Source organism: Mustela lutreola, chromosome 2 (genome assembly GCF_030435805.1).
Source record: "Mustela lutreola isolate mMusLut2 chromosome 2, mMusLut2.pri, whole genome shotgun sequence".
Taxonomy (NCBI): Eukaryota; Metazoa; Chordata; class Mammalia; order Carnivora; family Mustelidae; genus Mustela; species Mustela lutreola.
The window spans coordinates 214,747,630-214,763,528 of NC_081291.1; the positions used below are offsets into that span (position 1 = coordinate 214,747,630).

Below are 15,899 nucleotides of genomic sequence, written 5' to 3' on the forward strand. Positions count from 1 at the left end.
TGGGGCAAGAGTGGCCTCCTTTCTCAGATCAGAAACCCAGAAATGCAACTGCACACAGAACATTTGTCCCAGTATGCCCAGACTAGGCACCCTGGCTACAAAATCCTGGCCTTGGGTCTGGATCCAGGCAGAGATCCAAGATTTCCACCACATGACCAAGACTATCTCCATCCCTAACCTCTGGCCAGGCTCTTCTGGGCCCTCAAGGAGGCCTCAACCTTGGCTTACAAACAGTGCAGGCATTTGGCATAAATGATTTTGTCCCCCTCTCCACGCTAAGAGACTTGAACAAACTCTAGCATAGCTTCTAACAGCTCAAAGTCTCATCCCTAACAGGACCCCAAACCTCTTTGGAGTGCCTGCCTGAGAAAACTGAACAAGTTTCCAGGAGAATTAACTCTTGGTTCCAGCCAAAGCCTAGAGAGAAGCAGATCAGCTCCCTGAATCCCCTCTAAAAGCAGGCATTTTAGAAAACTTGGAATTATAAATCTTTTCTCTTCCTCTTTGGGATAGAAACCTTTTACCACCCAGGACTGTCTCGTCTCTGAAATGTCAGCATTCAAGGAGATAACTCTCCCGACCGAGTCAGGGGACTTTGCTCTAACCTGCGCCATTGCTTCTGGTCGTAAAGACAGTCTCTATTTCAGATAAGTGCCTATTGACAAGATTAGAATGAGTAATCCCCTGGTTTTTGTAAATATCCACATCTCTGATTCTGCTCCACTGAATCTACCCTTCATTTTTTCTTTAAAACGCCCTGTTACCACTACATAAATCAAAACAGACTGGGCCCTCTTCTCTACTGCAGTAGTTCCTGAATAAAGTCGAGTCTATGCTTAAGGCTTTCACTGGGGCCCGGCTTGATCTTTGACACAGGAAACCAAATGAAGGGAAAGAAATTTAGACTTTTCTAAGAAAGTACATTTTATTATCACCGCTGAAAGTAGTGCCAAGGTAGATGGCTATCAGCCAACTTTACTTTTGGGGAATGGGAGGAGTGGCTGATGTTTAGAAGCATGTTGGGTAGAAGTTGTTGAAACCACTTGCCCCTGCCTGCCACTTTAGCACTGATTCCCCAAATTCCAGGCTGGCCACTTTCAACTGGGCAACCAAAGACCGCTGTCCAAACAACTCGCCCTGCTCATCCCCCTGCCACTCCCGACGGGGTTTGCTTTTAGAGCTCCATCTGCTTGGATGACTGACTCCCTAAGATCTGAACCCCACTTCCTTCTTACAAGCAGAGTTCACAGGTGGTTGGAAAAGGAGCCCATGGTCGTTGCTGCCCTGATGCGAGTTTACATCCGCCAGTGAGAGCCAGGTCCCAGCTGGGGCACTTTCCGGCTTTAAAACTCTGGGAAATCGCTGTAAAGTCTCAGCTCTCCGCTTCTTCATCTGTGCCTTGGGTCTTTTACGTCCTTCTACAGGCTCGGGGTGAGACCTCCTCGAAGCAGAGCCTCACAGCGCTCAGGACAACGCTCTTTGTTCCTTTCTATGGGAAAACGTCGCTGGTCGACGCAACTAAACCCTCCCCCCTCGGTGTGTCCTAACGTCGTGTCCTTCGTCGCCGCAGAACGTCCGAGTGGGATCTGGAGTCAGTCGGCCTGGGTCCGAATCCAGATTCTGCCCCTGCCAAGTCGCGCGTTTTCTGGCGCCAGCCACTTCTTCTCCCCTTGCTGGCTTCCTCAGTTCACAGAAAGGACTCCGTGGACATTCCCTGTCGTCACCCCGTCTTTGTTTGGGGTCCGGCTTGCGCCCTCCCGTGGGGCAGGGACTGAGCGTGCCCAGACCCTAGGCGCGTGCTGCGCCTTCGTTGAGGGAGTCTGGGAACCCAGGATGGGGGCAAGCGCTTTCCCAAAGGTACATGCACGCATGTCGTCAGAGGACATGAACTCCACATCTGGAAACTTCTGGGATGCCAAAGATCCTCAGTCGCAGACAGCAGGGGACGCGAGAGCCCCAGCACTCCGGCCGCCTCCTCCCCCAGCCCAGGAAAATTCAGAACCGTGGCCTGGACAGCCGCACGCGCCCGGGCCCATCGTGACCCTTGACCCCTGCGCAGTCTTCCAACGCGCGGCCCACAGCGGCTCACTGCGCCGGCGCGCCCAGCTCAGCACCGCTGAAAAGCGGCCCAGACCCACTGCGCCGGCGCGCGGTGCGGTGCATTTCGGGACCTGTAGTTTGCCCGCAGCATTGTGGGAGTTGCGGTTCCCGTGCAGTCCCGGCGCTGGAACCTCCGCGTCCTGGAGCTGTAAGTGGGTGACGTCCGGTCAGCGGGATCCTGACCCGAAGCCCGACAGCTCTTTGAGGCGCTGGGGAGTCGGGTGGACGGCCCGCCGTTGGCCCGTTTTGTCCAGGATGTCCGCCAGCCGGCCCCCTGCCGCGCGGCGCCAGCTCTCCGGGTGGGGACCGGGAGGGGGAGGGCCGTCGCGGTCCCCACCCGCGGAGCGCCCCTGCCTGGCTCCGGCGTCCAGTCGCCGCGGAATCCGCCCGACCCGGCGCCGGGGGCGCAATGTTTAAGCTGGCAAGAGGTCCGCGCGAGGCCGGGAGTTGTTCTGGCCAGAGAGTTAGGGCGGATCAGCGAGTGCTCTGGACCGTCTGTTCCGTGGATGGGTGGGGGAAGCAACGGCCGCCGCGGCCCCCATCTCCGGGTCTGAGCGGGATAGGTGTTGTTCCCCAGGTGTCGGGGCGGAGGGGAGCCTGGCCTGGTCCCCCGGTTACGGAGGAACCGAGCTCCAGTGTCTCTGGCCCTGGGAATCCCAGGTGACCGAGGACACGGCTCAGGGGTCCACGGAGTGATGCCCAAGGTCCACCCGCAACTAACTCCCTCCTCCCTGCACCTTCCAGCTTCCAAGGATAGGGGCAATAGTTGGGGTGACAGGGGTGGAGACTGGGAACGCGAACAGGTTCAGAACGTTCGGGCTGACATACTCAGCGGCTCCAAGAGTGTAGACACGAAGAGACAGACGGTCCTAGAGTTAGGTGTGCTTAGAAGAAAACGTAGGTTGCGGACAGTATGTCATCCATATTGCTTTCACTGACCTAACCCAAATAAGCGGAGAGCTTTTCTGGTTTTTAGGAGAAAACTGGCAAAGGAAAAATGAGACTATTTTTCCAGTAAAGGAGACAGAACCATTTCTGTCTGAGCCATTGTTATTTTTGAGATTTAAGCTAGGTTTGTGGATATTCCTAGGGAAAGTCTAAAAACTTCCCGCACTTCACAGATTTTATATCTCAGAAGTGTCCCCATCTGACTGGCTTTTGCCATTCAGCCCTCAGATACCAGCTGACTCCTGTGCCTGATTCTGCAGCAGGTGTGTGCCTATGGCTTGGAGTTAATAGCCTGCTGATATTTTTAGCTTTCTCAGTTGTTCTCATTTGCTGAAGTCCTGCTGGGGTGCTACAGAAATGGCTGAGTTGGAGTATGTTAGTGCGGGGGGTGGGGGGGGGTGGGGGGTGGGGGGGTGGGGGGGGAAAGTTAGCATTTGGAGGCAGTGGGTAGGAATGAGCTGGATTGATCAGCTGCCTTGTCTCTCATTTCTCTCCCTGCCTCCCTTCCACTACCTTGTTTGCAGGTTGACTTTAAATATGTCTGTTTCTAAAAAGCTTGAATGTTCTCCCTCTCTGTATGAAGTTGTGGAGACTGCCAGTACATTTTCATAGTCCGATTCTGTGGCATCCCATTTGACTTATGGATGCCAGAGTTGCAGAGTTGTTCTTTGGATTCTGGTTTTTAAAGTGAGAACATTTTGGTTCAGGGAGGTGAATGGCTTACCCCAGGTCACATGCCTGCCAGGGCTGCCACCAAAAATAGAATCCCACCCTCTTGGGCCCTGCTGTCTTGCATCGCTGGCATTTTGCCCTGCTTGCCTCTTGTTCATGGTTCTTAAGCTTGGCATGTCCATTAGCAGAGAGAGAAAGATTTGTCATGATAATAACGGTATTTATATAATGTTTTTCGTGTATTGAGCATGGTGCTTTGCTTTGTGTTTACAATCAGGCCTCCGAAGAATTCACAAATGAGGGACCTGAGGCTCAGAGAGGCCAACCAACTTGTCCAAGGTCACCCCAGTCATAATCCATGTCCTGTGTTTTTTTTTTTTTTTTTTTTTAATTTCCTTAAATAATCTGCTCACACAATGCAGAGCTCGAACTCACCACCCCAAGATCAAGAGTGGCATGCTTTACTGACTGAGCCAACCAGGCGCCCCACTGGGTGTTCTTTCTAATTTATTTCCTCCTATAAGCTTTCTGGACCTATTTGTCAACCTTGACCTTGGGAATCAATATCTTACATTAATCCATTATTGCGTCTTACATTAAGCCATTAATTCTTAGATTAATTCATGTAATTAATATATTAATTACATTAATAAGACCTCAGAAAATTAGGAACAGCTAAACTCACCTACTATATTTGTACCCAACTCAATTAGAGCAAGAGTTGTAAAAATAAAATTTACATAACCTTAAACATTGTAAGCTACAATATGGCTAATCCCCGAGACTATCCAAGATTCCTGAAAGTGAAAATTCTAGCAATAGGTTATAACCTGTTAGGAACATATTTCTGTGGTGCAAGTCAGAATCTGCTGCTACTAGAAGATAAACAGGCCCTTAATCCATGAAGAGAATCACCGCTATCGCATTTAAACAGATTTATGGTGTACGTTCCTATCATTAACTTACCTGGCTTTGAAAGAAGTCATGGGGAAAACTGGGTTATCTTGTGCCAACCACCAGCCTGTTTTCCAGATACTATGACCTTGACTAGATGAGGTCTGAATTTTCTATATTTAGATGTTTTTGTAAGTAAAAGTTTTTTAGTAAAATATTTTTCCCTGAAGCCATTTTATTATCCCCATTCTAAAGGCCTGTGACATTGTCTCGTGCTTTTCTTAATTCTAAGTACATGTCAAGACAAGCATCTCCATGGTTTTTGAATGCAAAGCTTTCTGCCCGCATCAGGATAAGACTCGAGAGTCACACTGGATGGGTTCAAATCCCAGTCCCCGTCTGACCCTGGACACGTTCCATTAACCCCTCGTCTCTGAAATGGAACCATAACCTCTGCCTCCTAGGGCTGCATGAGTTCATCTAGCTGATGTGCTCTCGTGCTGCCCAGCACCGTGAAGTGAAGCTGTGATTCTGCTCTCAGCTGCCCAGTTTCAGAAAAAAATCGGGGCCCTGCGGCCCATCTAGTTGACACCCCTTTCTTCATTGACAGATGGGACCAAGGCCCTGAGAGGGAAGTCACTTACCAGAGTGTGTAGGTTCTTCATGTAGAGCTCAAGTCTTCTGACTCGGGGCTATGTGCCATATTCTAAAAATAGTGACATACAGGCTTGGTGCACATACTGCGCCCCGGCCGCGTCCCTGACCTGCCACCCCTGCTTCGCCTTCCCCTAGGTCTCCCTCACAGCGGAGATGAAATTCTAGATAGGAATTGCTTCCGAGGACAGTTTTTCCTCCTATCATTTACTCCCCTCCAGATATTTTTTTAAGAACCAAGATTTGCTTCATTAACACTCAGAGGACCTGAAAAACAGAAAGACACTCATCCACAACCCAGCTCTTGCTCAGGCCAGGAGGTGGGGGAGAAGTAGCTTTGGATTTGCGCTGTTACATGCACAGATGAAAGGGATGGGAACGTGTGTCCCCTTAGGAGCAGCACTGCCACCTCTGCTCCCGGGCTGTGCTCCCACCCCCGGCAGAGAGCAGCCAGGGGGACGTTTCTGCTCACCGAGACCCAGGCCTGCACCAGCCCTAAGCCAGGCCATCTGCTTTCCATCAGGCTCTGGGTCACATTGTTAGGGACACTGACCCCTCCTGTGTGCAGCCCTCACTGTCTTTGCTCAGTGCACCCTTTCTCTCCATCAAAGAGGTCTTCCTATGGTGATCTGCTCCAGAAAACCCTGAGTGACCCGTTTCTTCTCTTTCCCACCAGAACAGCAAGACCTGCCCTTCGGGCTGCTCTCCTCATGTGCTTGTCTGAGGGGGCCTGCAGTGACCCAGAGTGAATCCGCCCAACATGAACTGGAAGGTGAGAGCAGTGTTCACCATTATGGCTTGGGTTTCTTCTTTCTCCTCACTATAAAAATTCAGAATAACAGTTCTATAGATACAGGTTGATTAAAAAGAAAAAAGTGGATTAAAGCAGGAACCCTAATAATACTTAATAGTTTATTTTAAGTTCAAACATATAAAGTACATTTATTCCCCAGACTTTTGGGGGGAAGTCGCAGCCCTTTCTTTGACTGGCTTTACAGACTTCACATCTGCCTCACTCGTCTTGCAAAAATCATGCCTTTAAAGTTTTCCTACAGTTTCACATTTTGGTTTCTTTAAAGTGGGTTCATATTTTAGGAAACAGTCTACATACAAGATATTTCCAGATTTTTATGTTCTTCCTAATCTTTTACATTTGTGTTGCTAACAGCACTTTTTTTTTTCAACCCAAATTTGAAAATGCATTGAAAGCATTCAATTTAGTTTTCATGGAAACAATTTTTTCCTTGTGTGATACAGCCATATTTCGAAAGTGTTGTATTTAGATGAATTACCCATTATAACATCAAGTACAACTTCAACTGGTTGGGGAATAATCCCAGCTGTCCTCTGTAGGATAGACTCAGCCTCCAGGAGCACAGGTCCGAGGGCGGTCACACAGTAGCCTGCAAGCTGTGGGCCTTTAGTGGGCCGTGGGCAGCCGTCAGCAGGGCTCACAGAGGGAGAGGAGAGTCGTCACGTTAAATCCCTAAAGTGCATGGGGTGCGGTAAAGGTTAAGAGAACAGCCACCAAAATATATTTTATTGTCGATTCTTTGGAAGTTTAAAATCTGGTAAAAATTGTGTTATCTCACCCTCCAGAGATAGTTACTATTAACAATTTTGGTGTGTTTTTTTCCAGTCTTTTTTCCATACATGTAAGTGTAGTGTGTATATTTTCAAACTTAACAATCTCATTGTATGTATTTTTTTTTCAATTACGAACGTTTCCTAGTTCAGAACACCCACCAGCATTCCATTGCAAGGCTTGCTGGAAAGATCTGGAAGCAGGACCCGGAAACTGGGAGATAGAGAACCCCTCTCCTTCCTCAGCAACTTTAGGGAGGGGTTTCGGGGCCACGCAGGGAAGCCATGGGGACTGTTCTCCAGGACGAGCCTGGTTGAAGTTAACAGGCAGAGTGAGAGGAGCATCTGGGTGGCTCAGGGGGTTAAGCCTCTGCCTTCAGCTCAGGTCATGATCTCAGGGTCCTGGGGTGGAGCCCACATTGGGCTCTCTGCTCAGCGGGGAGCCTGCTTCCCCTCTCTCTCAGCCTGCTTGTGATCTCTCTCTCACTCTGTCAAATAAATAAAATTAAAAAAAGAAAAAGAAAAAAAGAGGCAGAGTGAGGGTTTCTTGGAGGGGTCGAAAACGTAGGAATGTTTGTTGCGCGGACACTGGGGTTCCAGAGCTCACAGCGGAATGGCTGGGAAGGAAGGCCCAGGTGGTGAGGGCATCTGAGGGGAAGAAGCGGAAAGCAGCAGGCAGTGGGATTTAGGGCAGTGACCACAGTCTGCGGTAACCAAAGTCCAAAGCAGTCACTGGTGCGAAGGGCCATGTCAGCAGGGCTCAGAGTGTTATGCGTCATGGTCCAAGGCAGTGGCTCTCATACCTCAGTGCATCGGAACCAGCTGAAGACTTTTCAGAACACAAGCTGTGGGCCCACCCCCAGTTCCTGACCACTTAGGTCTTGGGGTTAACACAGGTTGAAGGCAGGGCACAGAGAAGGCTTTTATTTTACTGATTTTCTTTTTTAAGTTTCTTTTCTTTTTTTTTTTAGAGAGCTTGCACATGGGGGTGGGGGCAGGCAGAGGAGGAGGAGGGAGTGAGAGGATCCCAAGCAGGCTCCACGCCCAGCACAGCGCCCACCAGGGGGCTCGATCCCACAGCCTGGAGATCACAACCTGAGCTGCCATCAGGACTCAGACGCTTAACTGAGCCACCCAGGAGCCCCGGAAGGTCTGTGCTCTAAGCCGCTTATATTTGTCAGGAGAAAAAGTTTCACTGCTGCAATTTTTTTAATCTTTCATGCTCTTACTAGAGTGATCTTTCTGAAGCATGTATGTTATATTTATTTTTTTCTCTCAAAATGACTTTGTGGTTGGAAACTATTATCCAGTTATGCCATGTTCTTGTAATCTTAACCGTTTTGGTTAAATTCAGACGTTTTAAGTGTTCGGGTTCCTTCTTTTGCTCTCTGGTACATTTCTGCTATATCACATGGCAACCTTCCTCAAATATCCGTAAGTAACTGGCTAAATGATTTCAGAGGGAGTGATTCCGGTTGCCTTTGGGAAATTTCAGTAGCCAAGGCTTCATTTCTTTGCGTAATTTAGGTGTAAAACTGGGGAGGGCTGGGAAGAATGTGGGAGATGTTCCAGCGTAGTGTAATGATGAAGAGCGTTCACGCTTCGGAGCCGTCAGAGCACTTTTCCAGACTACACTTTCTCAGCCACACAATTAGGACAGTGCCCCTGTCTCCCGGGGATCTGATGAGACTCCCGGGGAAAATGTAGGGGAGTCGTTGAGCGCAGTAAGCTCCCAGTGGGCCTACCTGACGCTCGGTCTTCTGCGTGTGAAATCTGCGTGTAGGCCTCAGTCAGCGAGAATTTTAATAAACCTGGACGAACACCTATGCACGTAATTTATGACTGTGTTAATTCCGTTTCCTTGGAAATCAGGATGCAGGGGGAAGAAGCCTGGCATAGAGGTTAGAACGTTTCCTTCTGAGTCTGGCCTCCTCATGAATTATTCACTGTGTGACTCGGGTTGGCCTCTCCCCACCAACGAGGAGCTTGGGGGACTAAGTCATCTGTGAAATCTCCCCCAGGCCTCGAGCTCTGTGAGCATGTCGTTCCCAGCTGAAGTTTCCTCTGACCGGTCAAGTTCAAGTGTTACAAACAGAGACAAACGTTCTTCCCGTGCCAGAAGCCATTGTATAGGAATTGCATAAGTGATGTTTGGAGACTTAATGATTGCATTGGACTAAATCCTGCCTAGTCCTCTAGAATGGTGATCACTCAGAAAAAGCATGCTTTTATTTGGGAAGGAATTTTTAATCACACTAAAAGCTCATTGTTGTTATTCAGGTCCCATTACTCATGTTTCTGAAACGAGTATCGTGTTTGCCCAGAGATGCTATTGTACTACCAAGATTATCGTAATAGTGTACCGTACTAGTACAGACAGTAATTCAAATCCATAGCTGTTCCCTGGGTATCATTTTAGCCCATGGGCTAAAGCTTCCCTCCTACAGAAAATTACAGGAACAGTTAATAGGTAGCTAAGTTTTCATGTTCTGAATTTTTTTTTTTTCTAAGTAGGCTCCATGCTCTGTGTGGAGCCCAACATGGGGCTTGAACTTGCGACCCGAGATCAAGACCTGAGCTGAGATCAAGAGGCGGATGCCTAACCGACTGAGCCCCGCCAGGCCCCCTTGTATTTTGAATTTTATTCTCTTTTTATGTTTACCTTCAAGTGCCGGAACTAATGAGTAGCCACAACCGAGAGGAAAGCATAGCATGCCAAAGTTGGAGAATCCAGAAGGGAGGTCCGGTCCAGCCTCCCCTGAAGAGGCAGAAGCTCAGAAAGTCACGTGACTGGCACTGGTCACGTGGTCAGCAGGGGCCAGAGCAGAGTTGTCACCCAGGCCCCCAGCTCTGGCTCCTGGACCGTGGCGCTGCCTCAGGAGTAGAGGGCCTGGGGGACTGGCAAAGTATGTGGTCCGGTTGTGAGAGACCAGAATTATGTCCGCAGTCCACGAGCAGTTCTCTTGTGCAGCCAGCAGTGGAGGAGTGATGGGGGGCACAGTGGGGACAGAAGTAGACCTCGGCTGGCTGGCGCAGGGCCGGGGACCTTGCCTGTCCTGGACACTGGTGCAGCCCCAGCGCCTCGCCTAGTGCCTGTTACGTAAGAGGTGGACAGTAAAGGTTTGTTAGATGAAGGAACTCGAAAGAAACCTTTCTTATCAATCATGGAACATTGAGAATTCTTGTTTTGTTCTCTAAGGTTCTGGAACACGTGCCCCTGCTACTGTATATCTTGGCAGCCAAAACCTTAATTCTCTGCCTAGCATTTGCCGGAGTCAAAATATACCAGAGGAAAAGGTTGGAAGCAAAACAGCAACAACTGGAAGCTGAGAAAAAGAAGCAGTCGGAGAAGAAGGAGAACTAAAGGGAAGTCAGAGGTATGGGGACCTGGCGCGTGTGGAGCGTCCGGTGGGCTGGACTGGTCCCCACATGAGGCAGTTGGAGAACCCTTCAGCCCTCGGGCTCCTCTGGTGTCTGAAGCAGAACATCTGTGGAAGGCGAGGCGTGCGGACCCTGACCCTGCGCCCTGGTGCGGACCAGCCAGGCCACACGGCTCATTCTTCACACCTGCCCGAAGCCTGTGCTGCGGCGACCTTAGGGACCCTGGTGCTTAACCGCTCCTGGGTCACAGGGCTCCTGAGAATTTCATGAAAGCTGGGGACCTTCTCCCAGCAGAAGGATGCGTGTTAGAATCACCCACCATTGTACAGAAAATGGCAGTCAGACAGGGGTGCGGAGGAGGTGTGGTGGCCACAGGTCTTTTGAAACCCATGCCCTCACCTAAGATTAAAAATCCTGCTGTATCTTCAGGATAAAGTCTGAGTTGTAGGAATGGCATCACAGTCCCCACATGTGTCCTTCACCCGGGTCCCATCTGTCCCCTCTAGCGCCCCCTCCCCACACTCCGCAGGCCATTCTTCAGCCATGATAGACTTTCATGCCCCTCGGCCTTTGCCGCTTAGTCCCAGAGGGCCCTTCCTCGCAGCGTCTCACCGGGCACGAAGTCTTACTCATCGTGGTGGACCCACGGGAGGCTCCCAGAACACGTTTGCTGAGCTCAAGCCCCCATTACAGGTTGAGCTTATGACGGTCATTCTCCCGCACTGATCTCATTTCTTCATGGATCAGGTTGAATTCTGTGCTTCTCTAAAAATTAGAGGATTCAGAAATGGTGTCAGGGGTTTCTCGATCAGTGGTCCCCACACTGGGCTGATGATCAGAATTGGTCGAAGTGCAGATTTCCAGGCCCCAGCCCCTGGCTGGGTGCAAACGTCCTATGTGAGGGGACCCTGAGGCGGCCCCGTCTGCTGTCGCTCTGGGAGGCAGTGGGCCAGCGATCTCCAAAAGCCCTCTCTGCCCTGAGATGCCACACTTCTGTCAGTGGGATTCCCGTGGAGGATTTCTAGAGGTGTGGAGGGGAACACACTAACGAGCACTCGTAGCAACACTTCTGCTGAACGACCGTTGTGGGGGCTAGTGTCTGCTCAGTGTTTCTTAGACGGTGGCGGTCCCCCTTCTGATGGCTCCGTGAGGCCTGTTCAGACGGAGGAAGGGCTGACACACTATTTAGTGAAGAGCAGGGTCAGAACTGAACCCAGGTCAGACCTGTGCTGCCAGGGCCTCACCCTGACCCGTCACCTTCCCGAACGCAGGGAAGTCCACGTGGCTGTCCGGTCCTCACCCCCCGGCCGGGAACCCCCTCCTCTATCGGCACCATGTGGGTCCTTGGCAGGCTGGAGGCCTCTACCAGGCCAAAGAAGTTTCTGTCAGGGACCCTCCCTTTTTTGGGAAAAGGTGTTTTACTGACTGAAACTCAGGAGTTGGCACGAGGGAGAACAAAATTAAAACGGGCAAGGGAGGCCGGTCCTCTGAAATGTTGCAGGTCGAAGTTCTGCCCCGGGCAGAGAGTCCTTTTGTGTGTGAGACCGAGAAGAGGAAGGGAAAGGGGGGGCGTGGGTCATCCATGCCTCTGCCCCCCACAGGCGTCCACGGAGGGCTCCGGCGAAGGGGGCTGGTGGCGGCAGGCCTGGCCCTGCGTTTCCCCTCCAGCCTCGAGCCCGGTTTTCTTTTCTTTATTTATTTATTTATTTATTTTTAATTTTTTAATTTTTTATTAATGTATTAATGCCCTGTAGTTCCATCCATGTCATCCTTTTTTAAAGTTTATTATTATTTATTTTTAAAATGTTTTATTTTTATATGAATGTATTATCAAGCCCTGTTTTAAAGAAGGGGGATTTTTAGATGGGCAGAAAATCAGGAGTTTGTGAAAATACATTCTTTAGTAGATAGACGTCAGTGGTTTCTGCTGGCTAAGTTGAAATGGCCGAGCATGAGGGGTAATGCCAAGCAAGTAAAACATTCAGACGTTTCTTACTCGTCCTTTTGATCTTCCTTTCTAGAATTTACGTTTACATGTCAGCCTGAGTGGATTCTGGCCGAGAAGAAAGAGGAGACAATCACGGAATGATGTGTCAGAGGATAAACTCCCAACCTGTAGGGTTAACTTAAAATTATATGAACTTTTGGGGTGCCTGGGTGGCTCAGTGGGTTAAGCCTCTGCCTTCAGCTCGGGTCATGGTCTCGGAGTCCTGGGATCGAGGCCCACATCAGGCTTTCTGCTCAGTGGAGAGCCTCCTTCTCCCCCACAGCCCCACTCTCTGCCTGCCTCTCGGCCTACTTGCGATCTCTCTGTCAAATAAATAAATAAAATCTTTTAAAAAATTATATGAACTTTTTATGCTCTTAAAAGAACCTGTATTTTGTTTATTAAAATAAAACAGCTTTGTAAAAAAGGGAGTGTCTGTCTCTGGAATAAGCCAGTCTTTTGGTCTCACACAGACACACGCCCGCCATATTGTGGGGGGGGGGGTGTTTTGCAAGCCCACACCCCTCCCAGCCCATCCCAGCGCTGGGTGCCAGGTCTCAGGTGCTCTTGACGCAGGACTGGGCCGCAGGAGACGTGGCACATGCTCTAGGGGTGGAAGCCTCAGCGCCTGTCCTCCCCAGTCCCCCTCAGCCCTCTTCGCGGCTGCCCTCCCGCAGTCTCTCTCTTGCCCACTTTCCGCCATGTTTCCATTGTTGGGGTGGAGGGAAGCTGCACGCTCACTCCCCCAGGGAGCACTGGCATCTCTGCTGAGCCAGGAGGGTCCTCGTGGGGTGGGCTACAGGGTGAGACCCACCGGCCACCCTGGGTGGGAGTCTCGGAAGGACTCCTGTCACTGAGCCCTGTCGTGAGAGAGTGAGACGAGCGGGTGTGCTGCCCTCTCCCCCCGTTTGCCTGTTGGGATTTGCTGAGGAGAGATGAGTGGGGAGTTGAGCTAAGGAGACTTCCAGATCTTCTACCAAGATTTTTTTTGACTCAGCACCTAACAGCCTGAGATCTCTATTAAAAGATCCCTGTTGTCTCATTTCTGTTGATACCAGAGTGGGTCGGGGATGAGGAAGCAGGAACCAAAGCCGAACATACGGTGCAGTGTTTGCTCCGGTCCCTTTGCTGGTGGCCACGTGGGAAATTTGCATGAGTGTCCAATTGGCCCTTGACCCCCCTGGATTTGAACTGCGGGACTCTACTCATAAGCAGGCCTTTTTCCATAAAGACAGTACAGCACTGTACTGTGTTTTCCTTTTGATTTTCTTAACATTTCTTCTCTAGCTTACTTTAAAAATATATCACATAATACATGTACCAAATACGTGTTAATCAATTTTATGTTAGTTGGTAAGACTTCCAGTCAACAAAGGGCCGTTAAGTTTTGGGGAGCCAAAAGTTAAAACATGTGGATTTTTTTTTTTTTAAGATTTTATTTATTAGAGAGATCAGAAGTAGGCAGAGAGGCAGGCAGAGAGAAAAGGAGAAGCAGGCTCCCCGCCAAACAGAGAGCCCGATGTGGGGCTCGATCCCAGGACCCTGAGATCATGACCTGAGCCGAAGGCAGAGGCCTAACCCACTGAGCCACCCAGGTGCCCCCAAAACGTGGATTTTTGACTGCCCAAGGCTTTGGCACCTCTAACCTCTGTGTTGTTGAAGGACCAACTGTATATTAACGTGTCCTCCCCACTCTGGCCCACGTTGGTGGGACTTTGAATTTTAAATGAGATGTACAAGGAATTCTCTCTTTCTCAGATTTTACTGTGATTTCTGATGCTCTTAATCACAATTTAGAAGGCAGCGTTTACATGTGTAGCTTGACCCAACAAGCTGCTAATTCCCAGTCAGTGTGGCCTGGGTCTCGTGGCTCGTGAACAGACACCAGAACGGAAGTGGAATGCCCTAGGATTTCTGCCCTCCGACCCCAGTGCTTCCCTGACTTGCTCGGGTTGGGCTCAGAACTGACCCTGGGCCCAGGGCCAACCATCCTGCCTTGGTTAGGGGGCCCTGGTCAGCCTGACCCTCCACCGCCCCGCCCTCATCTAGGATGGTTCTTTCCCTCTCTGTGGATCTAGGGTGTTCCTGGCTCCCAGCATGCCTGGCGGCCACCCGACACCATATCCACTCCTCCAACCCCAGACCTTCCCTCCCTTCCCTGCTGGGCACCTCAGAAACCCAAGGACGGGGGCTGTTGACTTTTCCTGGAGATTCTAAATATGCCCAAGCCCTAGATGGTCACGTTTATCTTAAACACAGGCGCTTTCCTAGGGGGACTTAAAACTCGGTTTTGGAATTTGTGGCACATGGGGTCATCTTGGAAAGTTTGGTAGAGGGTGACCTAAGGATTGAACTTAAACCATTGACCACACTCCGGGGTTTTTGGTACAGTGCTGTTTTTGGCTCCCGTCACCTTTCTTACACTCCCTTCCACCACTAGGGGGAGATGAGGAGCTCCTCCCGGAGTTACAACAGCTCCACTGCACATGCCCAAGTCAGTAGATTTACAGTTTGAGTTTAAAGAATTGGTGGGATGCCTGCACGCGTGGGCGAATGTAGGTGGATAGAGAGCTCGGGAAAGCCCACACCGGGACGCCACGTGGACTGCAGCTGGACAGCCCCTCTCTGGACCACAGTCGTGAGCAAATCCCAAAGAAGGAGCCCGCCCCTGGGTAGCTGAAAGATGTTTCAGGGAACATCAGCTGCAATCTGCGTTCTCTGGCCACAGAGGAGCCCCAGGATCCCCTTACACAGATCCCCTTTAATCTTTAACTAGCCACACCCTAACACCTCTTTATTGGTTTCAAGCTGATGAAATACCTTAGTGCGAGAGAGGTGGTCCTTATAAAGCCGCCCCAGCCTGAGAACTCACTGCATGGCGGTCACAGCCTCACACGGGGAACGCCGCACATTAGGACGTTATGATCACAACGATGACCTTAGTCGCTAAGGAAAGGTTCAGCTATGTTTACGTACTCTGCTTCACGAGGCAGAGACACAACGTATTTCAGGAACCGAATAGTACAAACAAAAATTCCCGGGTGCTTTAGGAAGGGTCCCCTCTCCCCAGACAGTGTCCAGATGATGGTCTCCAGGGAAACACAGCTGTCTGAATGACGCGGTCTGAGGATTTCCAGATCTCTGGCCTTGACACCTGAGTCAATGACACGGGTGCTCCTTGCCATGCACTGTCCCGTGTGGGTTGCCTGTGTGTCGGGGTGAAGCCGGGGGATGATGGAGAGATTCTGGAGGGAAAAGAGAACTGAGGACGGGTTCTCCAATGTGAGCACACGTGAGTGGCCTTTTAAAATGCAGATTCCTGGGCTCGGCCCCAGACCCACCCCAGGATCTGTGCAGGGAGCAGCCACAGGGGATCGCAAGGGGGTGGTGCTTGGACCTTCTCGTGAGCTTTAGACGGGGAGATGAGCCCCGGAAGCCAAGCCTGGGAGAGAGCATCCAGGGTAGGAAGATCTGGAGACAGCGAGGCAGCGTGACTCCCTGTTCAACCCTAACTCTCCCACCTGCTTTACCCCTGTTACCTCCACCAGCTGCCATTATCCCCTTCTCAGATAAGGAAACAGAGGCATGGAGGGGTTAATAGCCCCATCTAAGGCCCCCAGCTGGCCAGAGGCAGAGACAGGGGTCAGCCCCCTTCATTCCTGCACAGCGGAAGGGGAGG

The 15,899-nt window shown here is 50.7% G+C and overlaps 1 protein-coding gene across 1 annotated transcript; it reads left to right on the top strand.

Annotated features, from left to right (window-relative positions):
• Nucleotides 1–2,105: 2,105 nt before the first annotated feature.
• SMIM11 (small integral membrane protein 11) lies at nucleotides 2,106–12,647 on the top strand. The gene is made up of 4 exons (XM_059164661.1): nucleotides 2,106–2,248; nucleotides 5,945–6,040; nucleotides 10,052–10,229; nucleotides 12,255–12,647. The coding sequence occupies exons 2-3, from the start codon at nucleotides 6,029–6,031 to the stop codon at nucleotides 10,214–10,216; spliced, it is 177 nt and encodes a 58-aa protein (XP_059020644.1). The 5' UTR covers nucleotides 2,106–2,248; nucleotides 5,945–6,028; the 3' UTR covers nucleotides 10,217–10,229; nucleotides 12,255–12,647.
• The last annotated feature ends 3,252 nt before the right edge of the window (nucleotides 12,648–15,899 follow it).